The 23,384-nt window shown below is 40.6% G+C and overlaps 1 protein-coding gene across 1 annotated transcript in view; it reads right to left on the minus strand.

Moving 5' to 3' along the window:
* Nucleotides 1-17,100, minus strand: part of ABHD3 (abhydrolase domain containing 3, phospholipase) — a gene marked incomplete at both ends in the record, with an annotated part of 44,932 nt that extends 27,832 nt beyond the window's left edge. Inside the window, 3 exons of the mRNA XM_084252149.1 lie at nucleotides 14,982-15,164; nucleotides 16,212-16,375; nucleotides 16,939-17,100. Coding sequence (XP_084108275.1) covers nucleotides 14,982-15,164; nucleotides 16,212-16,375; nucleotides 16,939-17,100 — 509 coding nt within the window. The remainder of the gene's footprint in view (nucleotides 1-14,981; nucleotides 15,165-16,211; nucleotides 16,376-16,938) is intronic.
* Between the last annotated feature and the right edge of the window lie 6,284 nt (nucleotides 17,101-23,384).

Raw genomic sequence — 23,384 nt, forward strand, 5'->3', positions numbered from 1 at the left:
GAATGTTTGACAGTTTTATCTAAATGCACTAAGGTCCAATCCAGGTATCCAAACATGTGGGTTCAAATTAGAAAATTATATATTGAAATGATGTTCATTTTCCTACCAAAAGGGCAGACTTTTTATCACCTCTTTTTATGCATATGTATAGACCTCTAGTAAATGTTATTAAAATAATGCTAAATGTAAGTCAAAAGTCAAATGTAAATGTTTTGCCTCAAATTAAAAAAAATTATTTACCCATTCTATTTGTAATATTAACAAGTATCTATTCCTATCCTAAGAAAAATCTCTTATTCCATGTGCAAGGTTCAGCAAATATGGAGACCAGAACTTTCTTCCAGGTGAAAACATCACAGGTAGAACTGCAAGGAGCCTGACACCTGAGCTGGTAAAATGGGTCCCCGCTAGGCTACTGCTTCGTGTTCAGTTGACCTAGGGGAAGAAAGACTACCTTTGTTTGCTATAATGCTGTTTTTTTCTCCTGGGTTAACGGTCATGTAAAGAGTGTAGTGTACTGTTGGTTCATAATAAATGTACACTGAAAGTTAGATATTAATAAAAATAGTAGCTGTGGTGGCATGCTTAAAAAGTCATTGCTCAAGTAAGATATTTAACTGTCATTTAACTTTTAATCAACCATATCCCCAGATATGTATTTTTTTTCACATCTTCAAACAAAATTCCTAACTGCATCTACATGGTGTCTATTTAATTTAGTGAAGCCATAGTCAAGTCAATTAAGATTCATTTTCTTTTTGTCTATTTCACTTATCCAGTCCATCTACATCATTTAAACTTCTAATTTTCTACTTTTAGGGTGCCTCTGATCACTGTATAGGTTCTAAGCAGCAATGAATTGATTGCCTTCCAAAAGATGCACAAGTCAGGGCAGTTAGATTTCAATGTGGTATTAAAGATATGTTTCTGCAAAGGAATTCTCTTGGGCATCTGAAAAGTCATATGGAAAATTTTAATAGGCCCAATTGAAAGAAGAGAAATGTTTAAGAATCTTAGAAATCTGATTTGAGAAAAAGCTAGGAATATGTTTTATTGACTAGTCAAAGAAAGGCTTTAAATATACTATCAAACATGTGGAAAAGTCAGGGTCAGTAATCCTTAATCTTTTCTTGGTAAAAAGAATGGTAAGACAAACTACACATAAATAGAACTGAAGCTTGCCTTGTATTAACTTGTATTTACACCTAAGTTACACACTGAACTACAGTTAAAGTTACCTGTTACCTTGAACCTTGAAGTTTCCATTCAGCAAAGAAGCATTTTAAAGTGCAAATATTGGGGCCTCCCTGGTGGTGCAAGGGGTTAAGTATCAGCACTATGAAGCTATCTGTAGCCACTGCAGCATGAGTTCCATCCCCAGCCAGGGAGCTACCCACATGATGCAACAGACCTCTCCTGTCTTGCCCGCTGCTCCCCTCAGCAGTGTATTTCAGTCAATCTGCCTGTTCTGTTCCCCACTCTGCCTCTGGTGAATCCTCTCAGCCCCCGCGCCTCTAGCCTGTGCCCCGGTTCTTGTATGCACGAATATATAAATCTCTTTTAAAAATTTAAAAAATAAAATAAAATAAAAAATAAAGTGCAAATATTAAATGAGGATAAAAACAGTGTCTGAGGCAAGACATCTTCATGTGACTGCCACAGAGAGAAGAGAACAGGATTTATAAAGGGAAAGAAAAGGATGATCTGCAGACTCATGAAAAAGCAGCCAATACAGCTGGGATTTTCTTCCAAACTGCAGACTGGGATGTTTATACTTTCCTTCAGGCAACTTTGAAAAGTGGATCACAACTCTGGCATCTCTTACTAGAGGAGGAATTGTACTGACCTCTCCATAGGCCTGTGTTCCCGACAATGCTCATTCAATAGCAGTCATCATTGTACATTTCTAGCCTTGGATTGGGGTAGAGAAATAAAGCAGAATGAGGGAGCAAAGCAGCTACAGAGGAAGGCAAAATGAGGGCTGCCTTCTATCCCTCTCACCACTCTAGCTGGTAACAAGCAATCAGCTTCTTCTTTCATTTTACCCATTTTCTATCCTGACACTCACCCAGAGATACAGCTTTACACATGAAGCTAAAAGAGCTGGTTGTAAAATAACTATGATTTCTAAGACAGTCAATCAGCCTCTACAAGCCTCTAACTGCTCCCTCAAATTATCTTTATATATATTTGCAATTGTAAAGGGTATCTATATGAGGAAATTTCTTTGGCAAAATGTACCTTTCCTGCCTATTTTAACTATCTAAATTTTATGCTCAAAATGGAAAATATAAAGTGAAGAAAATATAAAATGAAGAATAAATCTGGCATTAAGAACTTTCTGTGACAACTAAACACCAAAAAAGCAGGCAAGTCTCCTCTAATGAAAGTTAAATAAAAGGCAGAGAACTTTTCTCTGCACAGGATCTCAAAATTTAGCACTATGGATGTTTTAAATAATTCTTTGCAGTGGGGGCTCCTTTGGTTGAGAACTCCTGTTACAGTGAAAGGACTAAATAGTCTTGAATCTGATCAAGCCCAGAGATCAACCAGAATAAAGGAATTTTATCAGATGACCTCAAATACTTTCCAGCTCTAAGATTCCATAAGTCTTTGAGTCTAAGAATAGAAATAATTATCAACAAAGGGTAGAGTGAGAGGAAGATGCAGAGATCATTACACTGATTTCAGATTAAAAAAGGAACAACAGATAGCATATACTAGTGTTTATTCAGTACCAGATCATGTTCTAGAATGCTACATGAATATTAATCTTGGAGTGACTCAGTCTTTCAAAAATTTATTAAACAGAATATATACAGAACCAAAGACTGAGTTCAGCTTGTAGAAAAAAATGAAATAACAATATAAGGTTCGTGTCCTCAAGGTGAGTACAGTCTAGTTAGACTGAAAAGAAATGTGCCATATTTTCAGTTCTGTGACTATAACAAGGCAGCATATGATTCACTGTCCATTAGTGGTATAGCTCAAAGAGCCTTAAGGGCCTCCCTGGTGGTGCAAGGTGTTAAGACTCAACCTATGAAGCCATCCGCAGCCACTGCAGCATGAGTTCAATCCCCAGGCAGGGAACTACCCACATGGCACAGCAGACCTCTCCTGACTCACCCACTGCTCCCTTCAGCAGTGTATTTCAGTCAGTCTGCCCGTTCTGTCCCCCCCCCCACACACACACCTTTGGCCTGTACCCCAGTTCTTGTATACATAAATAAATAAATTTTTTTAAAAAAAGCCTTAAGAGGTAAGGATGGGCAAAGTTGATTAGGAAAGGATTTGTGGAAAAGGCAGATCTTAAATTGGCACTTAGAAAAGGGAATGATTTCAGCAGAAAGAAAGTATGGCATATATTGTGGAAGAAAGGAAGCAATGTAAGCAAAGATATGGTAGGAATATACAAAATTTTCTAAGGGATGAGAGATGCATTATCTTAGTTGAAATATGGCTATATAGAAGATAAGAATGGAAAAATAGGTTAGGACTAAGATAGGCAAAGAGTTCTTACATGCCAGGTTAAGAAAAGAAGAGGTACTATTCCCAGAAATGTCAAAATAGGTCCTATTGAATCAATTCTTCTGTAGACTAAGATTTATAAACCTTTGACATTATAAAGGCAACAGAAAACAACCAAAAGCAGGCAGAAACTGAATGTGAGTTGACACTTGGAATAAAAAATTAACCCTAGATAAGTTTTTTTTATCTAGCTGGACAAAAATCAGATCGAAATTCGCAGTTTTGTGGATTTGAAAAACCAGGAAATGGAGTTTGGGGCAACTATAACAATTACAAAAGGAGGAAGAAAACCTTGGAAAAGAGACAAAGGAAGTGTCCTAAATTCTGGTGCAAAGCTCTAGCTGTCCCTTTATACATGTGTGAATCAGAACTCTAAGTAGTTCAATTAAGGATTAAAAATGAATAGTTATTTCAGTTGCTGTCTACCAGAGAGGAGTATGAGTTCTCTGCCTGATAAAACAAACAAGTCAATGAACATTCTTTGGAAAAAATACAACAGAATCCAGAGAGTCTACAATGGACCATTCACACTGTCTAGTACATATTCAAAGTTTCTAGACAATTAAGAAACAGGAAAACATGACTCATACTCAAAAGAAAAGAACGTAGTTGACCCTGAGGTAATCTGGATATTAAAGTTAATAGATGAGAATTTAAAGCATCTACTCAAAGCTACACTCAGAAACATAAAGGAAAATAAGCTTGTCATGAATAACAAAATGGAAAATCTAAGTAGATGAATAAAACCTATAAAAAATCAAAATTCTAGAACATAGAAATACAATATCTGAAATAAAAGTTATTGAATTTGAATCTTATGCTATTAAAGGTATACATTATCCCAATAAACAACAATCATGGGATTTGTTCGCAAGCTAAAAGTATGAGACATCACAGGATATAAAAAAAACAATAGTGGGCCTCCCTGGTGGCGCAGGGGTTAAAAACAGCGCTATCAAGCTATCTCCAGCCACTGCAGCATGAGTTCCATCCCCAGCTGGCCAGGAACAACCCACGTTGTTGGGGACCTCTCCTGCCTCACCCAGCTGCTCCTCTCAGCAATGTACTTCAGTAGATCTGCCTGTTTTGCTCCCTACTCTCTCTGGTGAATCCTCTCACCCCTCCCCCAGCCCCTCACCTCTGGATTACACCCCAGTTCTTGTATGCATAAATAAATAAATCTGAAAAAAAAAAAAGCAACAGAGTTTTTAAGAATAGTCAACATCTCAACAGACCTAATAGAAATCACACATTTATCTACCACAAGCCTGTACAGTTGAAATTTTTTTTAAGATTTCTTTATTTTTCTTCAAGAACCAGGATACAGGCCAGATGTGCGGGAGGGTGAGAGGATTCACCTGAGACAGAGCGGGGAACAGAATAGACAGACCAACCAAAATACACTGCTCAGGGGAGCGGTGGGCGAGACAGGAGAGGTCTGCCCCACCATGTGGGTATCTCTGTGGCCAGTGGGGATAGAACTGGCACTGCAGAGGCTGCGGACAGCTTCATAGCACTGCGCTCAACTGCCTGCACTACCAGGGAGGCCCACAGTTGAAATTTTAACTTGTCACATGTTGTCTAATTTTGGTGAAATTATTAATACTGGAGTTCTGATTGGGGGTGGTAAAATGGGGATAATAATATATATTTAGAATTTGGTGCATATTAAATAAGGTAACCAATGTATAGCACCTAGTATGGAGCCTATCATGTGGCAGACATTCAACAAAGTTAAATTTGATGAGATTAAACCAAAATAGCAATTCTGGTTCTCTCTTGCTGATCATAAGCTCTAAGTGGCCTTATGAATTAAAAAAAATAAGAAATTAAAATTTATATAATGCATGTTATTTGTTAGGCATACCTCAAAACCTGTAGCTATGAGGGGAAAAAAAAAGAGTCAGTTATTCTAAATGTGATGAAGCTGAAAGTCATTATACAATGAGCATGAAGAGTTCTCATACTGATTTCATATTTTATTTTATATTTTTTCCCACTAGCTTTCTCATTTACCTAACATTTACTCAGTTGCTTTCTGGTGTTCTCATATTTTATCTTACTCATTGAATTCTAGCTGGGTCTCTCTTGTATTTCTATAGATTCTGTCAACAAAGGACCTAGTTGAATTAATCTATGGGAAATGCTATTTAATAGTTTTACATCAATAGTGTTGTACACTATTCTAGTGTCACTACTGGAAACTTTGGTATCCAAAACTGAGTCAGAGACAAGTCTTGGATATAAATCCCTCAATCTCTCCACCGTAGAAAGGCATTTCCTTCTTACTCCCTGTATCACCCACTGACTTATGAGGCACATTGCTATCTTTGGATCCTCCTGGGATGATTTCTCACTGAGGGTCTAGGCAGAAAGCACCCATTCCTTCCGACCAGACTAAAAGAGTAAGGTTTTCCCTAATTAAGCCAGACAATGGCATGCTTCACTCTTTTACGTTCCCTAACTTATATTTTTAAATGCAAAATACTTGTGAATCAATATACCTATATATTTATTTATATTGCCAACTATACTTAATACATAACTGAACAAATGTTGATAAATGTGAACTCTGATGTTAAACTGCTTCCATTAGAATCTATTATCTGGGGGCCTCCCTCATGGTGCAAGGGGTTAGGACACAGCACCATGAAACTCTTCACAGCCACGAGTTCAATCCCTGGCCAGGGAGGTGACCCACATGGCGCAGCAGACCTCTTCTGTCTCACCTCTTGCTCCCCTCAGCAGTGTATTTCAGGGAAAAAAAAAAAAAAAAAACCTATAATCTGCCAATGACTAAAAACCTTGAGCAGTCAAAATTTGTTGCCTTTGTAAAGTATAGCAGCTCCTTGAATAATGCCATTTTGTTTTGTTGCTTCCCTATCATGCTGATGACAGAAAAAAAAATCCCTCCCAACTTCAAATAAAGCAACATTATTTAAGGACCTGGTTCCTTTTTCTTTCTTTCTTTTTAAAAAATATTTATATCTTCTTTTTTGTTGTAACATTGCATTACAACATAAAATACTTTTCAAAAGCCAGTACTAGTCAAATTCTTCATATACATATATGTCACAATTCTATGAGGTATAGATATCTTCATTGTTGAGAAAACCAAGGTACTGAGTGATTAAATCATGTATCATTGAGAACACAGGTACTGTGAGACAGAGCTGAGAGCTGAGCCCTGGCAGATCTGATTCAGAAATCCACTTAACGATCTCACTATGTCCATTCATGTTATTTAAACTGGTAACATTAAAGTCTTTTTCCAAAGAAGACAGTTGCTCTGAACAGAATGCCCTTTAAATGCAAATTAGGGCCTCCGCAGGTGGCCCAGCTGTTGAGCTCTGGGCTGCCAAGCTGCCCGCAGCCTCTGCAGCGCTGGTTAGATCCCTGGCCACCAGCGAGGGTCCCAAATGGTGCGCAGACCTCTCCTGCCGTGCCCGCTGCTCCCCTCAGCAGTGTACTTCGTCGGTCTGCCTGTTCTGATCCCCACTCTGGCACTGGTGAATTCTCTCACCCTCCCACACTTCCGACTGTACCCAGTGCTTGTATAAATAAATCTTTTTAAAAAAATTTAAAAAATAGATAAATGCAAGCTAGCACTGATAAAAAGAGCTTTCACTCTGAAAGTTAGTTAATTGAGCTATCATTTTATAGTGGAATATCTAACATTTAGTTCCCAAGAGAATGGGACCATTTGTCAGTATCACCTTAACTTTTCCCAAAAATACCATTAAATAAGCTAAACTCTTTGTTTAGTGCTTTCCAGTATGTATCATTTCTTCTAGCTTGTCTCATGAATAATCAGTTAACTGACTCATTCTCAAACTTTTTTCAAAAACAAATTATTTTAACAATAAAATAATGATAAAATACTTTCAGATAAAAATATTCTGGTGGTAACTTAAAATGACTTCTTATATAAGATACTGCTTTTAGGCTGGGGAGTTGTCAGAACGTGCCCTTTTGTTTAACTGCCTCTGTTCCTTAGTTCAGCCTCCCCTTCCTTCCTCCCTCAGGAAGAATTAAGTGGATGACCCTTCAATGCACTTCTAGTGTTGCAAGAAAAGCTAAATGTTACCTAAGGCTGAATATACACTGGTGATACTTCCCCTACATCAAAAATGCATAGGCCAAACTCCAAACTAGAATGCAAAGGGACATTTAAAAGCAGTCAAATTTGAACCACTATGAAGTCATTCCCCACATCAAATCTCTCTCAAAAACATACACAATGGAGAGCTTCCCTGGTGGCTCAAGGGGTTAAGACGCAGCACTATGAAGCTATCCACAGCCATTGCAGCACAAGTTTGATCCCCAGTCAGGAAGGTGACCCACATAGCACAGCAGACCTCTCTGTTTCACCCACTGCTCCCCTCAGCAGTGTATTTCAGTAGATCTACCTGTTCTGCTCCCTACTCTGTCTCTGGTGAGTCCTCTCAGCCCTTGCATCTCTGGCCTACACTCCAGTTCTTGTATCCATAAATAAACCTTTTTTAAAAAAACATACACAATAATGACATCCTCACTACCAATAGGCAGACTCTGTAGTGAAGAATAGAAGATCTTGCTCATGTCAAAGCATATTAAAAAATCAGTAATTTCTATAAGTAGTAAACAAAATACAGAAAGACATTTCTTGAAACATAAACCTACACTCTTTTGAAAAATCCCTCAAACATAAACCTACAGTCTTGAAAACATAAACCTACAGCCTTAAAAAATCCCTTTTAGCTTCTCTCCTTCTCTGTCAAATTTAACATGAAATCCCTTCTTGTTCTTATCTCCTAAGGTCATCTGAATTCCCAGGTATATGGCTTCCTTCCTCATTGTTCTACTGAATCTTCTCAAATATTGCTTTATCTGTCTTCATTTTCCTTCCCATTCCGTTGCCTCTGACACTGCTGACCCATTTCTTCCTTCCCTCTGTAAAATGTCACTCTTGTTTTTTTCTGAAATTCCAGAATTCTGGCACTTGTAGTATTCTGATCACTCAGTTTGAGCTGCTGCCAGTTTTATCCCAATATCCATTTTCCTGTTCATTGTCAATAATAGAATATCCCAATTCCAATTAGGTACCTGGCTGCCTGAAATAAAGATTTCATTTTTAAGTCTCCTTTGTAGCTAAGAAAGATCAGACCCAAGTGATATAAGCAAGGTGGTGCACACAATGGTTGGGAAGCATTCTTAAAGGAAGGTGGTGCAGTCTCTTCCTTGGGTATTAGAAGGCAGATAGGACTGCTGGTGCTGGCGTAACCATGTGTATTGAAACAGGATAAGTCAAAGTTAGTTTCTGACACTATAGAGCACCATGGAAGTCCTGGTCTACTTTCTCGAATTTTTACCGGAGAGGGGGTGAGAGAGAGAGAGATAGAGAGAGAGAGAGAGAGAGAGAGAGAGAGAGAGAGAGAGAGAGAGAGAGGAGTTGTAACTTGTTTCAGTACTGTTGTTTTGAATTTTCTCTCACTTGTAGCCAAATCTGGTTCTCTCTAATGCATTTCTTCCCTCCCAGTGCATACTCTTAGTCACTTCAACTAGACCACATCCTCTTTGGGAATACAGTTTCTGATACTGAACTTTATAGTACCAAAATACTTAATGACTGACCTAGATTTCAATAAACATATTATTGCATAATTCTGGGTAGGTCATTTTTAAAATATTAGTTATGGGTAGAATAAAATAGTATATGAAGGGTCTCCCTGGTGGCACAGGGGTTAAAGTCTCAGTGCTATCAAGTTATCACCAGCTACTGCCATATGAGTGATTTCTGCCCAGGGAGCTGAACCATATGGCACAGCAGATCTCTTCTGTTTCGTCTGCTGCTCCTCTCAGCAGTGTATTTCAGTAAACCTGCCTGTTCTGCTCCCCATTCTGTCTCTGGTGAATCCTCTTACCCCTGGTATCTCTGGCCTAAGCCCCAGTTCTTGTATGCATAAATAAATAAAATAAATCTTTTTTTAAAAAGTACAAATAAAAGATGAGCTGGGCAGTCTCAGAGTTACTACTTTTTTCTTTGGTTTTAATTATAGTGCTAGAAGTCAATTCAGAGAATAGGAAAAAGAAGTAAGAAAACATATCGTTTCAGGCAGATAAAATAGTATCTGCCAGGCTATGTTACCAAATAGAGAATTTAAAAAAAGAATCTTGAAGAAAAAGATAACTACTTTTTTATTCACATGGGTATAACTTATTAGAGGGAAACTACCTTTTCTCCAGCCCTCTCATTTCTATTAGGACTTTTGTCTAAACATACTCCTGGTCTCCTGGCCTTTCTCACTTTTTTCATTCTTTAAGAGGTGGAGGGCTTCTCTGATTGCTAAAACTTGGACAAATGAAGGGCTGTTTGGCTCAGCAATTCTCCTCTGAGGGACAAGTCTATCCAGAGAGTACATACTATACTCTGCCAGTGAAGATGGACACTGTAGGCCAGTCAAATATTCCTTATTCAATTCTATTTATCTCTGACTTAGTAAGCTCTTCACTCAGAGTTATCTTTAGCTTAGTTTCCATCCTATCCATTATTAATTTTTAATTGGTGAACCTTAGCAGAAAAGTTTTATGTTTTTTTTAGTTTTCAGGTATAGGGGAAAAAATTGTTTAGCAGCAATAACAGTCAACCTTTATATTGCTTTGTCTACATGCCAGGAGTTAGATTCTCTCTAATGCCTAAATTGTATTTTACAAGTAAGTCATCAATAATTTCCTGGAGACATGACAGAAGTCATGACTTTCCCTCAACATTCAACCTTTACACAAGATAGTAGCTGGGAACCAAAGGTAAGTACATCCCCATAATACAGGGGTAGTTATACTGCCTATTAAAGTCTGCTGTATAAGGACATTATAATAATATTCAAGTATTCCGACAACGAAATTAAATGTTTTATTTCCCAAGAAGTAGGTTTGCTTGTACTTGTGCTTTAAATTATATTAAAAAATTATTTTTTATAAAAGATTTATTATTTATGCATACAAGAGTTGGGGTGCAGGCCAGAGATGGGGGGGTAAGAGGATTCACCAGAGACAGAGTGGGGAGCAGAACAGGCAGATCCACCAAAAGTACAGCAGTGTATTTTCGGTGGGAGCAGCAGGCAAGTTAGGAGAGGTCTGCTGCACCATATGGGTCACTTCCCTGGCCGGGGATCAAACTTGTGCTGCAGTGGCTGAAGATTGCTTCATAGTGCTGCATATTAACCCCTTGCACCACTAGGGAGGTCCCCCATGGAAAAATATTCTATTCTGGTCAGGAAACAGAAAGGAAGAAAAATCAAACCTTTCTAAAGACCCCCCTTTTTAATATATTGAACCAAATAATTTATATGTTCTAATTCATTTAAATTATCTGTAGTGGGCCTCCCCTGGTGGCGCAGCGGTTGAGCACTGGGCTGCGAAGCTGCCCACAGCCTCTGCAGCACCGGTTTGATCTCTGGCCGCAGGAGAGGGTCCCACATGGCGCTCAGACCTCTCCTGCCACGCCCGCTGCTCCAGTCAGCAGTGTATTTCGTCAGTCTGCCTGTTCTGTTCCCCACTCTGGCTCTGGTGAATTCTCTCACCCTCCCGCGCTTCTGACTGTACCCAGCGCTTGTATAAATAAATAAATAAAATCTTTAAAAAAATAAATTATCTGTAGTGAGAAACTGATTGGGGAAATTAAAAATTAATTGTCCATAAAAAAATTAATTGTTGAGGGTCATCAGTAAGTGGTGCTTCTAACATTGAACCCAGGCCTGGCTCCAGAGCCCATGCACATTCCAGGTATTTCACAGCCTCCAACAAACTCTGTTAGCTACTAGACCCCATGCTGTAGTATCAATGACTAGATGCTTTGCCACGTAAGTACTCAGCACAGCCTTGTACCATAATTTCAAATCCATTTTTTATTTACCTCAGTGATCTTTGAAACTACCAGTAGTTTCTGAAACTGTCTGTGGCAGATTATAAAAATATTTTATAGTTCTTCCTATCAAGAGGGGGAGTCTATATCCTTACTCTTTGACCACATGATTAGCTTTGATTAGAGTTTGGCAGAAACAACATTGTTCTCATCTTGGGTCGTAAGAGGCCTTGCAGCTTTTGCTTTTGGAAACTCTTGGAACCCGCTGCCATCTAATGAACAACCCTGAGGGGAGTCTGATGGTGAATGAGAGACCTGGCAGAAGTGAGATGAGTCATTCCTCCAGAGGGCCCTCAAGCACAGACCTTCCTTGCTGTTGAATACAAATCCACCAATGAACTTAGCCAAGACCAGCGCAGAACCACCCAGCTGACCCACAGAATTGTGAGTAGATGGTTGTTGCTTTTAGCCACGAAGTTCTGGGATATTTCGTTACACAGCAAAAGCTAACTGATACACCCTCTTCAACTGGATCTCCAAAGGAGATCCAGAGATTGCTTGCAGTTAAAAATAAATGGGGGTAGGGCCTCCCCAGTGGTGCAGTGGTTGAGCGCTGGGTTGCAAAGCTGCCCCCAGCCTCTGCAGTGCCGGTTCATTCCCTGGCCGCCTGGTGAGGGTCCCACATGGCTCGCAGACCTCTCCTGCCACGCCCACTGCTCCCCTCAGCAGTGTACTTCATCAATCTGCTTGCTCTGCTCTCTGCTCTGACTCTGGTGAATTCTCTCACCCTCCCACACTTCTGACCTGTACCCAGTGCTTGTACAAATAAATAAATCTTTAAAAAAAAAATAAATGGGGGTAATAAGTAATAATGTAATAATGATTGTATTGAATTCAATTCTGAAGCGTGGCAGTTATGTTAAAGATGAACTATTTGATCTTATTGAAGGCAACACAGAAGTTGCTACTGTGGTTTTTCTTCAATGATAAATAAAATACAGTAAGTAAATAAATGAAAAAGGGAAGACCAAACCACCATTAAAAAGCTTATTGACCTTTGCATATTCATACATTCTGCTACCTTCAAGCCCAGTCTGATTTGGTGTTTTAGTTTCCAAAAACCAAATAAGCTGACTTTTAATCTGGTCACTGTCTTCTCCTCTCATAGCCTCATTGAGTCTAGAACAACTTAAAAAACTCTTGTATCTCCTCAGAGTACCTAGAACAAAGCCTTTCTTATATCATATTTTCACAATAAAATTTCTGAATCTTCCAGTAGCTTTTGAAACAGTGTAATGACAGCCTTGGAAATAAAATTTGGTAACTTTTGTAAAGGATGGAAGAAAGCCATGCTTACTGGCATCCCCAGAACTTATGAGATTTAGTCCTTGAGTTTCAACTACATTGCTTTTAAAAGCACTTTTATTTTTTTTCTTTTTTTCCTCAGGGCCTTTTTTTTTGGGGGGGGGGCTTTTGTTTTTATTGGGGCACAGGAATGGATTGAGAAATGTCACCATGGCATATATCCCATGAGGGAAACATTCATTCTAATCTTCCTGGGATAGTTTTTGGAGCTTTTTCTTTTTCTTGGAGCTGTTGCTAAAAGCACATTCTAAGTCTTGGGAGAATTTCAGGCCAAGTATAGGACCAGCAATTTAAATATGTACAAAAGGTTTCTTGGTCTATACTTCCTGAGCACTGCTGAATTACAAAAAATTAGAACAAGTCTACATCTTACATGGAAGGTGCTTAAACATGCAATAATGATGAATTCTTATTATTGCTTAGTGAAAATTTCATTGGAACCATAATTCTGGAACACTGTATCATAGTTTTGAAAAGTTCATTTCATTGACAAAATAGGCCTTATCTGTAAAAGACCAAAGTTAACGTGTGAAAATTGAATTAAATATTAAAGCATTTTCCTTTTTATATCTATTTTCGGTAATGTAAACTCAACATATAACTCAAAAAGTTTTTCAAACAAGTGTTCAAGTTCAGGAAATAATACAACTCTATTTTAAATGCAAATCAGTGTTCCATTATAATAATTGCCATCAATTAAAAAAGACTGGGAAACCTCCCTGGTGGCACAAAGGGTTAAGCATAAGTACTATGAAGCTATCTGCAACTACTGCAGCACAAGTTCGATCCCCGGCCAGGGAGCTGACCCACATGGCACAGCAAACCTCTCCTGCTGGCCTGCTGCTCCCCTCAGCAGTGTATTTCAGTCAATCCGCCTGTTCCGCTCCCCACTCTGTCTCTGGTAAATTTTCTCACTCCCCACACCTCTGGCCTGTACCCCAGTTCTTGTATGCATTAATAAATAAATCTTTAAACAAAAATAAATAAATAAAAAGGACTGAAGCACGAAAAAGCAGTATCTTTTGCAATGACCCTGCTTTAAGATTCTAGAAGTAAACTTGAAATTTAAAGTTGCTAAGTCAATTGCCAAAAAAAAAAAAAATTTCTAGCTGGTGCCTGAGTTGAATAATGGTTACTCAAAAATGCTGTGGCATCATCAACTGGACACTGGCCATGTGCACCTGCAAACTCAGGTGGACAGAAGAGGCACAAGTCACTTTTGGAAAAATAAGGATGACCTCCAAGCTGATTATGAATATTTTGCTATATTTGGGATATAAGTTGATGAGAGAAAAATTAATGGATCCAGGGCCCGAGAGTGTCACATGTGTGACATGGAAGCCACTGTACTCTCTCAGGGGTTTGAAATGAGTGTTCTCCGTAGCCTAATGGGGCCTCCAATGGGGTCCACTGCTTCTCAGACCTGGCTCTTTTCTTAATTCCTAGGTGATGTTAATTTCATTCATTCATTCACTCAAAATACGCTGAGTGTCTATTATACTAAGTGCCATCTCCTGTCAGATGATTTAATATGTCTCTATCTGAAAAAGAGGAAAAGGAGGAAGCAGAGAAAAATTATTTAAGGAATTGCTTAAGCCATGCAATAAATAATAAGTATTTCTTAAAAACATAGATATGGGGCCTCCCTGGTGGCACAAGGGGTTAAAACGCAGCACTATAAAGCAATCCACAACCACTGTAGCACAAGTTCGATCCCCAGCCAGGGACTTAATCCACATGGTGCAGCAGACCTCTCCTGTTTCACCCGTTGCTCCCTTCAGGAGTGTGTTTCAGTAGACCTGCTTTATCTGCTCCCTATTCTGTCTCTGATGAAACCTCTTACTCCTTGCAACTCTGGTCTGCACCCCCGCTCTTGTATGCATAAATAAACCTTTAAAAATATATATATATTTGTGCTTCATTTAGAATAAATTAAGTAGGCCTCCCTGGTGGTGCAAGGGGTTAAGACACAACCTACGAAGCAATCTGCAACCACTGCAACATGAGTTCAATTGCAGGCTAGGGAGCAACTCACATGGTGCAGCAGAACTCTCCTGACTTGCCCGCTGCTCCCCTCAGCAGTGTATATAAGCCAATCTGTCTGTTCTGTTCCTCTCTCTGTCTCTGGTGTGTCCTCCCAGCCCCCATGCTTCTGGCCTGTACCCCAGTTCTTGTATGCATAAATAAATAAATTTTAAAAATAGAATAAATTAAGTGAAAAATGAAAAAAATCTTTTACTGGTACCTGTATCCCAATTCTTCACTAAGATGGATCATATGAAGGATATATGATTCCTTGCTTGTTCCAGTGAGGCCAGGCAACAGTAAGATAGTAGGTCTAGTGCTGGCATCCATATAACACTTATTGTTATCGTTATCAAACCAGTCCAGTGAAATCTGTCCTCCATCTGCAGTTTTAATAAGTTCACTGAAAGAAATAATTCAAAAGACATTACATACTAAGTGTTCTAAGTCATATCTTAACATTAATGTCTCAATTCTATAAATTTATGACATTTGATCATCTCAAAATAACTTTTTTTGATGTTCACTAACACATGTACTTATTTCACTTTTATTATAGAAACTTTATGAAGATCAGCACCATAAAATATTTCCAGCAACTTCAGTAAAAGATAATATATAAAAATGAACTTCCAAATACTTCAAATGTTTATTTAATCATTTCCTTATATCTCTAAAATACCCAGCAGTTAACCCCTATTTGATTGAGGTCACCCAAATAATTCAACAGAGAATTATGAATAAGTAAAACGCTGACCTATCGCTGATCTTGCTCTCTATTCATGCAGTCCCTCACTTGGTAAAGTGTATTACAACATTTGCTTCCTTAACATTTTAAAGTACTTCTCACACAGTATCTATGAAGCTATACATTTTTCCCAAACAAAATCTAGGCAACAAAAGGGATTCCAGAAAGACTAGATGACTCAGGGAAATTAATAATAGGCACCATTTAAATTTCTTGGTTACTGATATTCTGGGTCATATTTTAAGCATTTCAAGGACACTATCATCAAAAACCTATCTGCTTATCAATATGAAGACTTTAGAGTTCTATCACACAAAATCCAAATTCATTGGTATTCTTCTGGTCCCCACCACCACCATTCATGAACTGGTGCACATCATCAAAGGATTTTGGTCCTGGGGTCAATGCATGACAAATTGGCAAACAGTAACTCCCAAACACTCCCCTCATCCCAGTAATAAACATTTTACATCAGGACACAGGGCGGAGGTGGGGGGGTGGGGTGGGCGGCGTGTAAAACAGGGAAAATCAATGCCTGAACATTTTCTTTCAGCTGGATAAGGGGGCTATATCTTCCACTTTCACGTCCCCTTTCTTTTTTATATACTTACTAAACCAGAGGTTTCTATTAACCGAGGAGAACTGGGAGTATCCAAAATACTGTGGCTTTGAAGAAATGACTGAAAATGTCAATGTACTTACTTCCTGTAGTGCACCGGGGGCTTAGAAGTGATGAAAGGTCTCAGCAGTGTCTGTCCTCGACTCTCCCAGCACCAGACTGTCGGGTAGTATGTTTCGGTCACCACCGGACAGTGGTCCTGAAGGAAGCGGTTGAAACTCTCACCCCCCGTCACTAACTGGGGCTTCTGTTTGGGAAAAACAGCATTAGTGAAGGATCCAGAACAGAGCAAAGTTTCTGCTAACCATAAACGACAAATGAGCACAAACTTGTCCCCATCGCGCGCGTAACCCGTTGGGTTACATTTCCTTTTGGAAGCCTAAGGCAAATCACAATCACAGTGGACTTAAGAAGTGTTTACTTCATCAGCCCGCTGGAGAGAAAGATGAGAGTTGAGATAAGGGAACCATTCGGAAAAGTGCTACAGCACTGCCGAGCAGCACTGTTGCATTAGCGAACGGTGGCAGGGCAGTGCCACTCGCGCGGAGAAATTGGGGTTTTTGAGCTGCGGTTCAAGGACCCGGACCCGACCCACGGGCAGTAAGTCAGGGGCTGGTCAGCTTTCCCGCGCGCGCTCCAAGGGTGTCCATTAGATGCCGGCAAAGGTCAACAACTCTTGAGCACTAAGGTCGCCCTCAAGAGCGCCCCAATCATTGCCAACTGCCCACCCCGGTTTCGCTCGCTGCTATCGCTCCTGGCAAAGCCGCCCGCGGCCCTGCGCCTTGGCGCCCGCTCCACCCCCCGGCTCACCTTGGCAATGCTGCTCAGGTAGTAGCAGGCATAAGCGACGCTGAAGCCTAGGATCAGGGATAAGCCCACTCCCGAACCGAAGAATCCAACCCGGACTTGGTGCTCCAGGTAGAGGGAGAGCTCCCGGGAGAGCATCCGCAGGTCCATGGCTAAGCTCTGCATAGCCCGGGGAGCGCGACGCTCGGGTACTGCGGCGGGCGCCCAGCCAGCAGGCAAGCGGGCTAGGGCGGCAAGGGGACCGCCACTCGGGTATCCGGCGAGAGCCGGCGCGACGTCGCGGCGGACCCTCCACCCGAGCGTTTGCGGCCGGACGGAGCGCGGCTTCAGCCAACGGGTGCGGCCGAGCGGCCCCGGGAGGCGTAGCCCAGCCCGCTGGACGCCGCCGGCTCCGCCCCGCCTTCTCCGGAGCCGCCCCCGCCGCCAGCCACTCAGGAACCTTCCAGAGGCGGGGTTCCAAGCTCCTCCACACGGCTGACTGCGAGGGGTCTCCTGACCCGTCGTAGTCTGCCGGGTGCACCCCAAGAATGGGGCAAGAGCGGCCTCCGACTTCGGAAAAGGAGCTGGGCCTTGCAACACGCTCAGGGCTCGGGGCGGGCACGTGCCCGGGTGACCTTGAGCTATTGCGCACAGCGCAGGGTCTCGGTAAATCCTTCCCGTAAACTACCGGGTTTGGCACTCAGGAAGTGTGCCTTGGATTGAGGTACACTTAATCCAAGATTTGGGGGTGTTAATGCCAGAGATATGTTTGGAGAATGCACTACTTACTGAAAGTATCCTACATTCCCCGGGAAGTTGTGTTGCCTCCAAAGGCTGTAAGATTCAACGTCAGGACATTGATAGTTTGCTTTAAATCTCTCTGTAAATCCTTTTAGTAGCCAACGCATGCCTTAAGTAAGAAGACATATCGAAAATAAGTGAGAAGATCAAGAATAGGAACTGGGATTAAAACAATTCTTAAGTCTGTTTATGGTTCATTTATGTTCTGGCTTCATAGACTTAACGGGAATTTACAGTCACCTAATGTACAGACAACAAACCATTTTTGAAATAGGTTCTCCTAGACTTCCTTATGCCCACATGATTAAAGCCCGAGGTAACATATCTGAAGGAGTTAAAAAATTTATTATGGGGGCCTCTTTGGTGGCGCAAGGAGTTAAGACAGCACTGTGAAGCTATCTGCAGCCACTGCAGCAGGAGTTTGATCCCCCCGCCAGGGTAGTGACCCACATGGCACAGCAAACCTCTCCTGACTCGCCCGCTGCTCCCCTCAGCAGTATATTTCATCAGTCTGCCTGTTCTGTTCCCCACTCTGACTCTGGTGAGTCCTCTCCCCTCCCCCCATCTCTGACCTGTGCCCCAGTTCTTGTATGGGTAAATAAATCTTAAAAAAAAATTGTGTTCTGGGCCTCCCCTGGTGGTGCAGGCAGTTGGGTGCTGCGCTGTGAAGCTATCCGCAGCCTCTGCAGCGTGGGTTGGAGCAGGGTCGGCCAGTGAGATACCCACATGGCACAGCAGATCTCTCCTGTCTTGCCCGCTGCTCTCCTCAGCAGTGCATTTCATCAGTCTGCCTATTCTGTTCCCCGCTCTGTCTCCGGTGACTCCTCTCACCCTCCTGCACATCTGGCCTGTACTCCCGTTCTTGTAAAAATAAATAAATCTTTAAAAAGTGTATGTTCTAAAAAAAAAAAAAGTGTATGTTCTGCTATCATCCATAGATGCCAGGAGTGGTCAGACTTCAGCAGGCTACAGGGAAAAGGTAAGGGTTCGTATAGACTAAAATAATTCACAGGATTCTAAATTAAAGATATAAATTAATGACAGGGAAATGTGATGGGCCTAAAGTGAGCAATTTATTTGATCATTACAACTTGATGATTGCCAGTATTGAGAATAACTCATTACCTTTCCTCAGCCTGTTTTGTTTTTCATCAGCAGAATATTAATTGTTGCATTATGGTTGGGATGATTAAATCAAATAGTGTAAGAATCTCCCCTGAACATAAGTAATTCTCTTTCACTCAGTGACTTTTGCTCCTGAGTACACAAATATTTACTCTGGTTGCCATGCTTGACAATTTATACTTGACAATTTATATATAACATTCTTTATAATGCCTTACCTGCCTTCTGCCTGGTCTAATAAATACATATATATTTCACTTTACTTAACCTTAGAGCAAAAACATAAAGTAAAATAAATTACTTGACAGGCATCACAGTGCATAGAAAGCAAGCTAACCTTGGGATCAAAACCAGCTCTGAACTCATCCACCAAATTTAGAAAAATCATTTACTCTTTTCCAAGCTTCAATTCCTTGTTTATAAATGAGATGATTGGGGTGGAAGGTGTCCAGGTTTCCTTTTTGTTAGACAAACATTCATATTCTTCCTTAAAATAAAAAGTATTGGTTCAAATTTACATGAGGAAATAACTCAGACCTTAACATAAACTCCAATGATCTCTTCCTCCTGTAATCTATGCCTTTGTATAGTCCTTTCCCCTTAATTGTAAGTGGGAGCTGTGTCTAACCAATAGAATACAGAAAAAGTGATGTGATGTCAACACTCCTATGATTATTAGGTTATATGATTTAAGATTAACAGACTAGAGCTAGAGACTCCTTCTCTCCTGCATGCCTTGAAGAAGCAGAGTCATATGAACTGCCCTTGAAGAGATCTCCATAGCAAGGAACTATTGGGATCCACTAGGAAAACATAGTTTCTTAGTCCTACAATTGCAGGGAAATAGGCCAACAAGCTTGATAGCAGATTCTTCCCAGTCAGGTCTTCAGATGAGATCACAGCCTGACTGTTAGCTGTGGCCAGGCTCTGAGATCCTGAGTAGAAGATTCAACTAGCTGTACTTAAACTCCCAACCTTATAAATTGCTAAATAACAAATGTGTTGTTTTAAGCTGCTAAATTTGTGGTAATTTGTTATGCAACAACAGGAAACTAATAGAAAATATTAAAAGGTTCCAAAAAACCATTCAAAATTAGCAAATCTTACTGCTCATGTTTGCCTATTGATATATTTATTAATGTCTTTTTTTTAAGATTTATTTATTTATGCATACAAGAACCGTGGTACAGGCCAGAGGTGTGGTGGGTGAGAGGATTCACCAGAGTGAGGAACAGAGCAGGTGGATTGACTGAAATACACTATTGAGGGGAGCAGTGGGCAAGACAGAAGACGTCTCCTGCCCATGTGGGTTAACTCCCTGGCTGGCCAGGGATTGAATTCATGTTGCAGTAGCTGGCGATGGTGCTGTCTTTAACACCTGTGCCACCAGGGAGGCCCCTGAATATTTTAAATAAGTTGAAGTTTTAAGCTTTCAGAAACCATTGAGAAATTGGTTTTTCTTTGCACTTCTCTTGTGTAATTGTCACAATAAACGTTTATTATTTATTAAATAGTAAAAAGTCTTTTAAAAGAACAAAGTTAGGGGCCTCCTTGGTGGTGCAAGGGGTTAAGATGCAACCTATGAAGCTCACCGCAGCCACAATGGCACAAGTTCGATACCCGACCAGGGAGGTGACCCACATGGCACAGCAGACCTCTCCTGACTCGCTCGCTGCTCCCCTAAGCAGTGTATTTCAATCTGCCTGTTCTGTTCCCCACTCTGTCTCTGGTGAATTCTCTCACTCTCCAAAACTCTGGCCTGTACCCCAGTTCTTGTATGTATAAATAAATCTTTAAAAAAAAAAAAACCAACACAAAGTTAACTGTAAAGAAGTCATATGAAAAGATATATAGCTAAAGAAAGGCCAAAACATTCTAAGATATAATGGAAGACAAATTTTAAATAGGAACACATCTTCACAAATTTTGTGTAATATACTCTGGTTCCTTTGTTGAGGAAAGGTATTTAGACACTAAGATCTGTTCACTAGGCGTGGTCGTTGTTACTGGGTATTATTTAAGCCCTCTTAACTGATAACTCCTAAGTATTAGAATACACACACACATTTCTGTGTCTATCCATTTGTATTTATATTAAGTTTAACGTGAGTTCAGAGTATAATTCTTTTATGTGGACTCCTTGAGGTTCTTCTTTTTCCTAAAGATTTATTTATGCATGCAAGAACTGGGGTGTAAGCCAGAGATGGGGGTGGTGGTGAGAGGATTCACCAGAGACAGTGGGGAGCAAAGCAGGCAGATCTACTGAAATACACTGCTGAGGGGAGCAGTGGGACAAGGCAGCAAAGGTCTGCTGTGCCATGTGGGTTGCTCCCGGGTGGCCAGTGTAGGGGCAGGACAGGCCACTGAGCAGGTTTTCTGATCCAGTAGACCGGGTAAAGGAGGAGTCAGAGTCCTCAGTGGCTTTTGCAGGTCTTTTATTTAGATTTACTGGGCATATAGCAGGCAGGGGTGCTGGGGGTCCAGGAGGTTGGCAGTCCTCCCAGCCCCCAGCAAATCCTCACTCTATCTGGGCTCTCTCTCGGCTTCTGTTCGTTCTTGGCTTCTGCTGGCGTCCCCCTGACGCCATCCTTATAAACTCAGTCTCTCAGCCCAGGTGTACCCACTTCAGGTGCCCGCCATCAGGCATGCATTCAGGACCACAGGGTTCCCTTATCTATCCTAATGGCGGGAGGGCAGAAAAGCCTGAAACTTTTTCCTTACCCTACACCAGGGATCGAACTTGTGCTGCAATGGCTGGGTATAGCTTGATAGTGCTGTCTTTAACCCCTGCGCCACCAGGGAGGCCCTTCTTGAGTGTCTTTAGGGAGAATTAAATCTCATAGTAATGTTTCTGACTTTTTTCGTTAATTTGAATAAAGCAAAAAATTCCATATGTAATAGGATACACTCCATATCCTTATCTTCCTCAATTATATGGCAAATAATCAAGAGAAATTAGTTAGAAACCTAATAGAAATTAGTTTTATTGTTACAGAGAATGTCAGAACTAAAAATCCAAAGACACATACTTAATAAAACATAAATTATAGGTTGCATTTAATTTTTTTTTTTTTTGGTGGGACCCTCGCTGGCAGCGGCAGGGAAACAAACCGGCACTGTAGAGTCTGCGGGCAGCCCGCAGCCCAGCGCTCAACCGCTGCGCCACCAGGGGAGGCCCAGGTTACATTTAATTAAAAAAAAGATTGTAGTATTATCTGGAGTGTTATAAAAAATATGTGATTGTCACCAAATTATTTATTAGTAATTCACTGTGATCTTCAGCTCCTCAATTGTCATTGCACTAATTGTAGCCCTAATTTTAACACTAATAATCCCTCACATTAACAAAGACCCGCCTTAGCACTAACCATCTGATTTCCAACTGATTGATTTCTCTGGAAGGAGCACTAAATCCAAGGAATTGAGGCCAGAGACCTCAAGCTGAGAAAAGGAGTTAAAATTAAGACTTGCTCAAGTAATAGGTAAAAAGTTGTATTGGATCAGAGAAGCACACAAGTGAAGCCCTAGGGAAGAAGCAAGTTGAACTGATTGAAGGCTTAAGAGGTTATCGAGGGGGCAGATGAGTTTGTGTTCCCCAGCCACTCGTAATCTGTATTGTTTAGATATGTCACTGGAGTCTTGAGCAAAAATCTGTGAAAAGCTTCCCTCAAGGTTAATTTATGTTTATTAGGTTCAGGTATGGCAGCCAAGTAGTATCCATAATAGGGAGATAAATTTGCCCTGCTTCCTCCAAGGTAACTGGAGTCATTTGGGAGTACTTTCCTATGGAGAGGATTAATTTACAGGTTGTAACCCAACAGGAGGAACATAAAGTTGATGCTTCCTCTCTTCCTCCTTCCCCAGGGGAAAGACAAAGACAAACTGTAAGAAGGACATAAAGACACAATTTGTATAGAATGACATAAAGACAGACAAAAAGCAAAATAAATTAGATGAGTTCCAAAAGAAAGAGTTGACTCAAAATTCTCTTAATTCAATATAATTCCCCTTCATGCAAAGATGCAACTTTTCTGATCATATGTCATTGGTAAAAGGAATATTTTTGGCCACCTTGACATCTGTGAAAACACCATGCTCTGTTAATTCCCAAATAGCTTGCTTACAAATAAATGTACTGATAGAAAACAAGTGTGGAGTGATTATGTGAAACACTGCAAGGATGTGTTAAAATCAGTTCTTAAGCAAGGCGACTCATTTAAGTTGAAAAAAAAAAAAGCTCTTAGTTATATTTCCAAACTTACCTTCTGTGAGTCACACACTTGTGTGACTAATGGGTTATGATCCTCCAGGTTGGGCGGTGGGGTGGGAATGGTGGTCATGAGACCCAAACACAGGTAAAGGCAATATCTTTTTGTGCATCATCAAAGATCATGATGCATGGTAGGCAGAATCCTAAGGTGTACCTTCTTTCTCAAGATTCCTCCCCCTATTATATACACCTTTTTATAAGGTGTGCATACACCTTTGAGTTTGAGGGGAGACAAGTGACTGTAATGGAAAATCATCTCTGTGACTATGTTACA

This window comes from Talpa europaea (genome assembly GCF_964194135.1).
Source record: "Talpa europaea genome assembly, chromosome: 13".
In the NCBI taxonomy this organism is placed as follows: domain Eukaryota; kingdom Metazoa; phylum Chordata; class Mammalia; order Eulipotyphla; family Talpidae; genus Talpa; species Talpa europaea.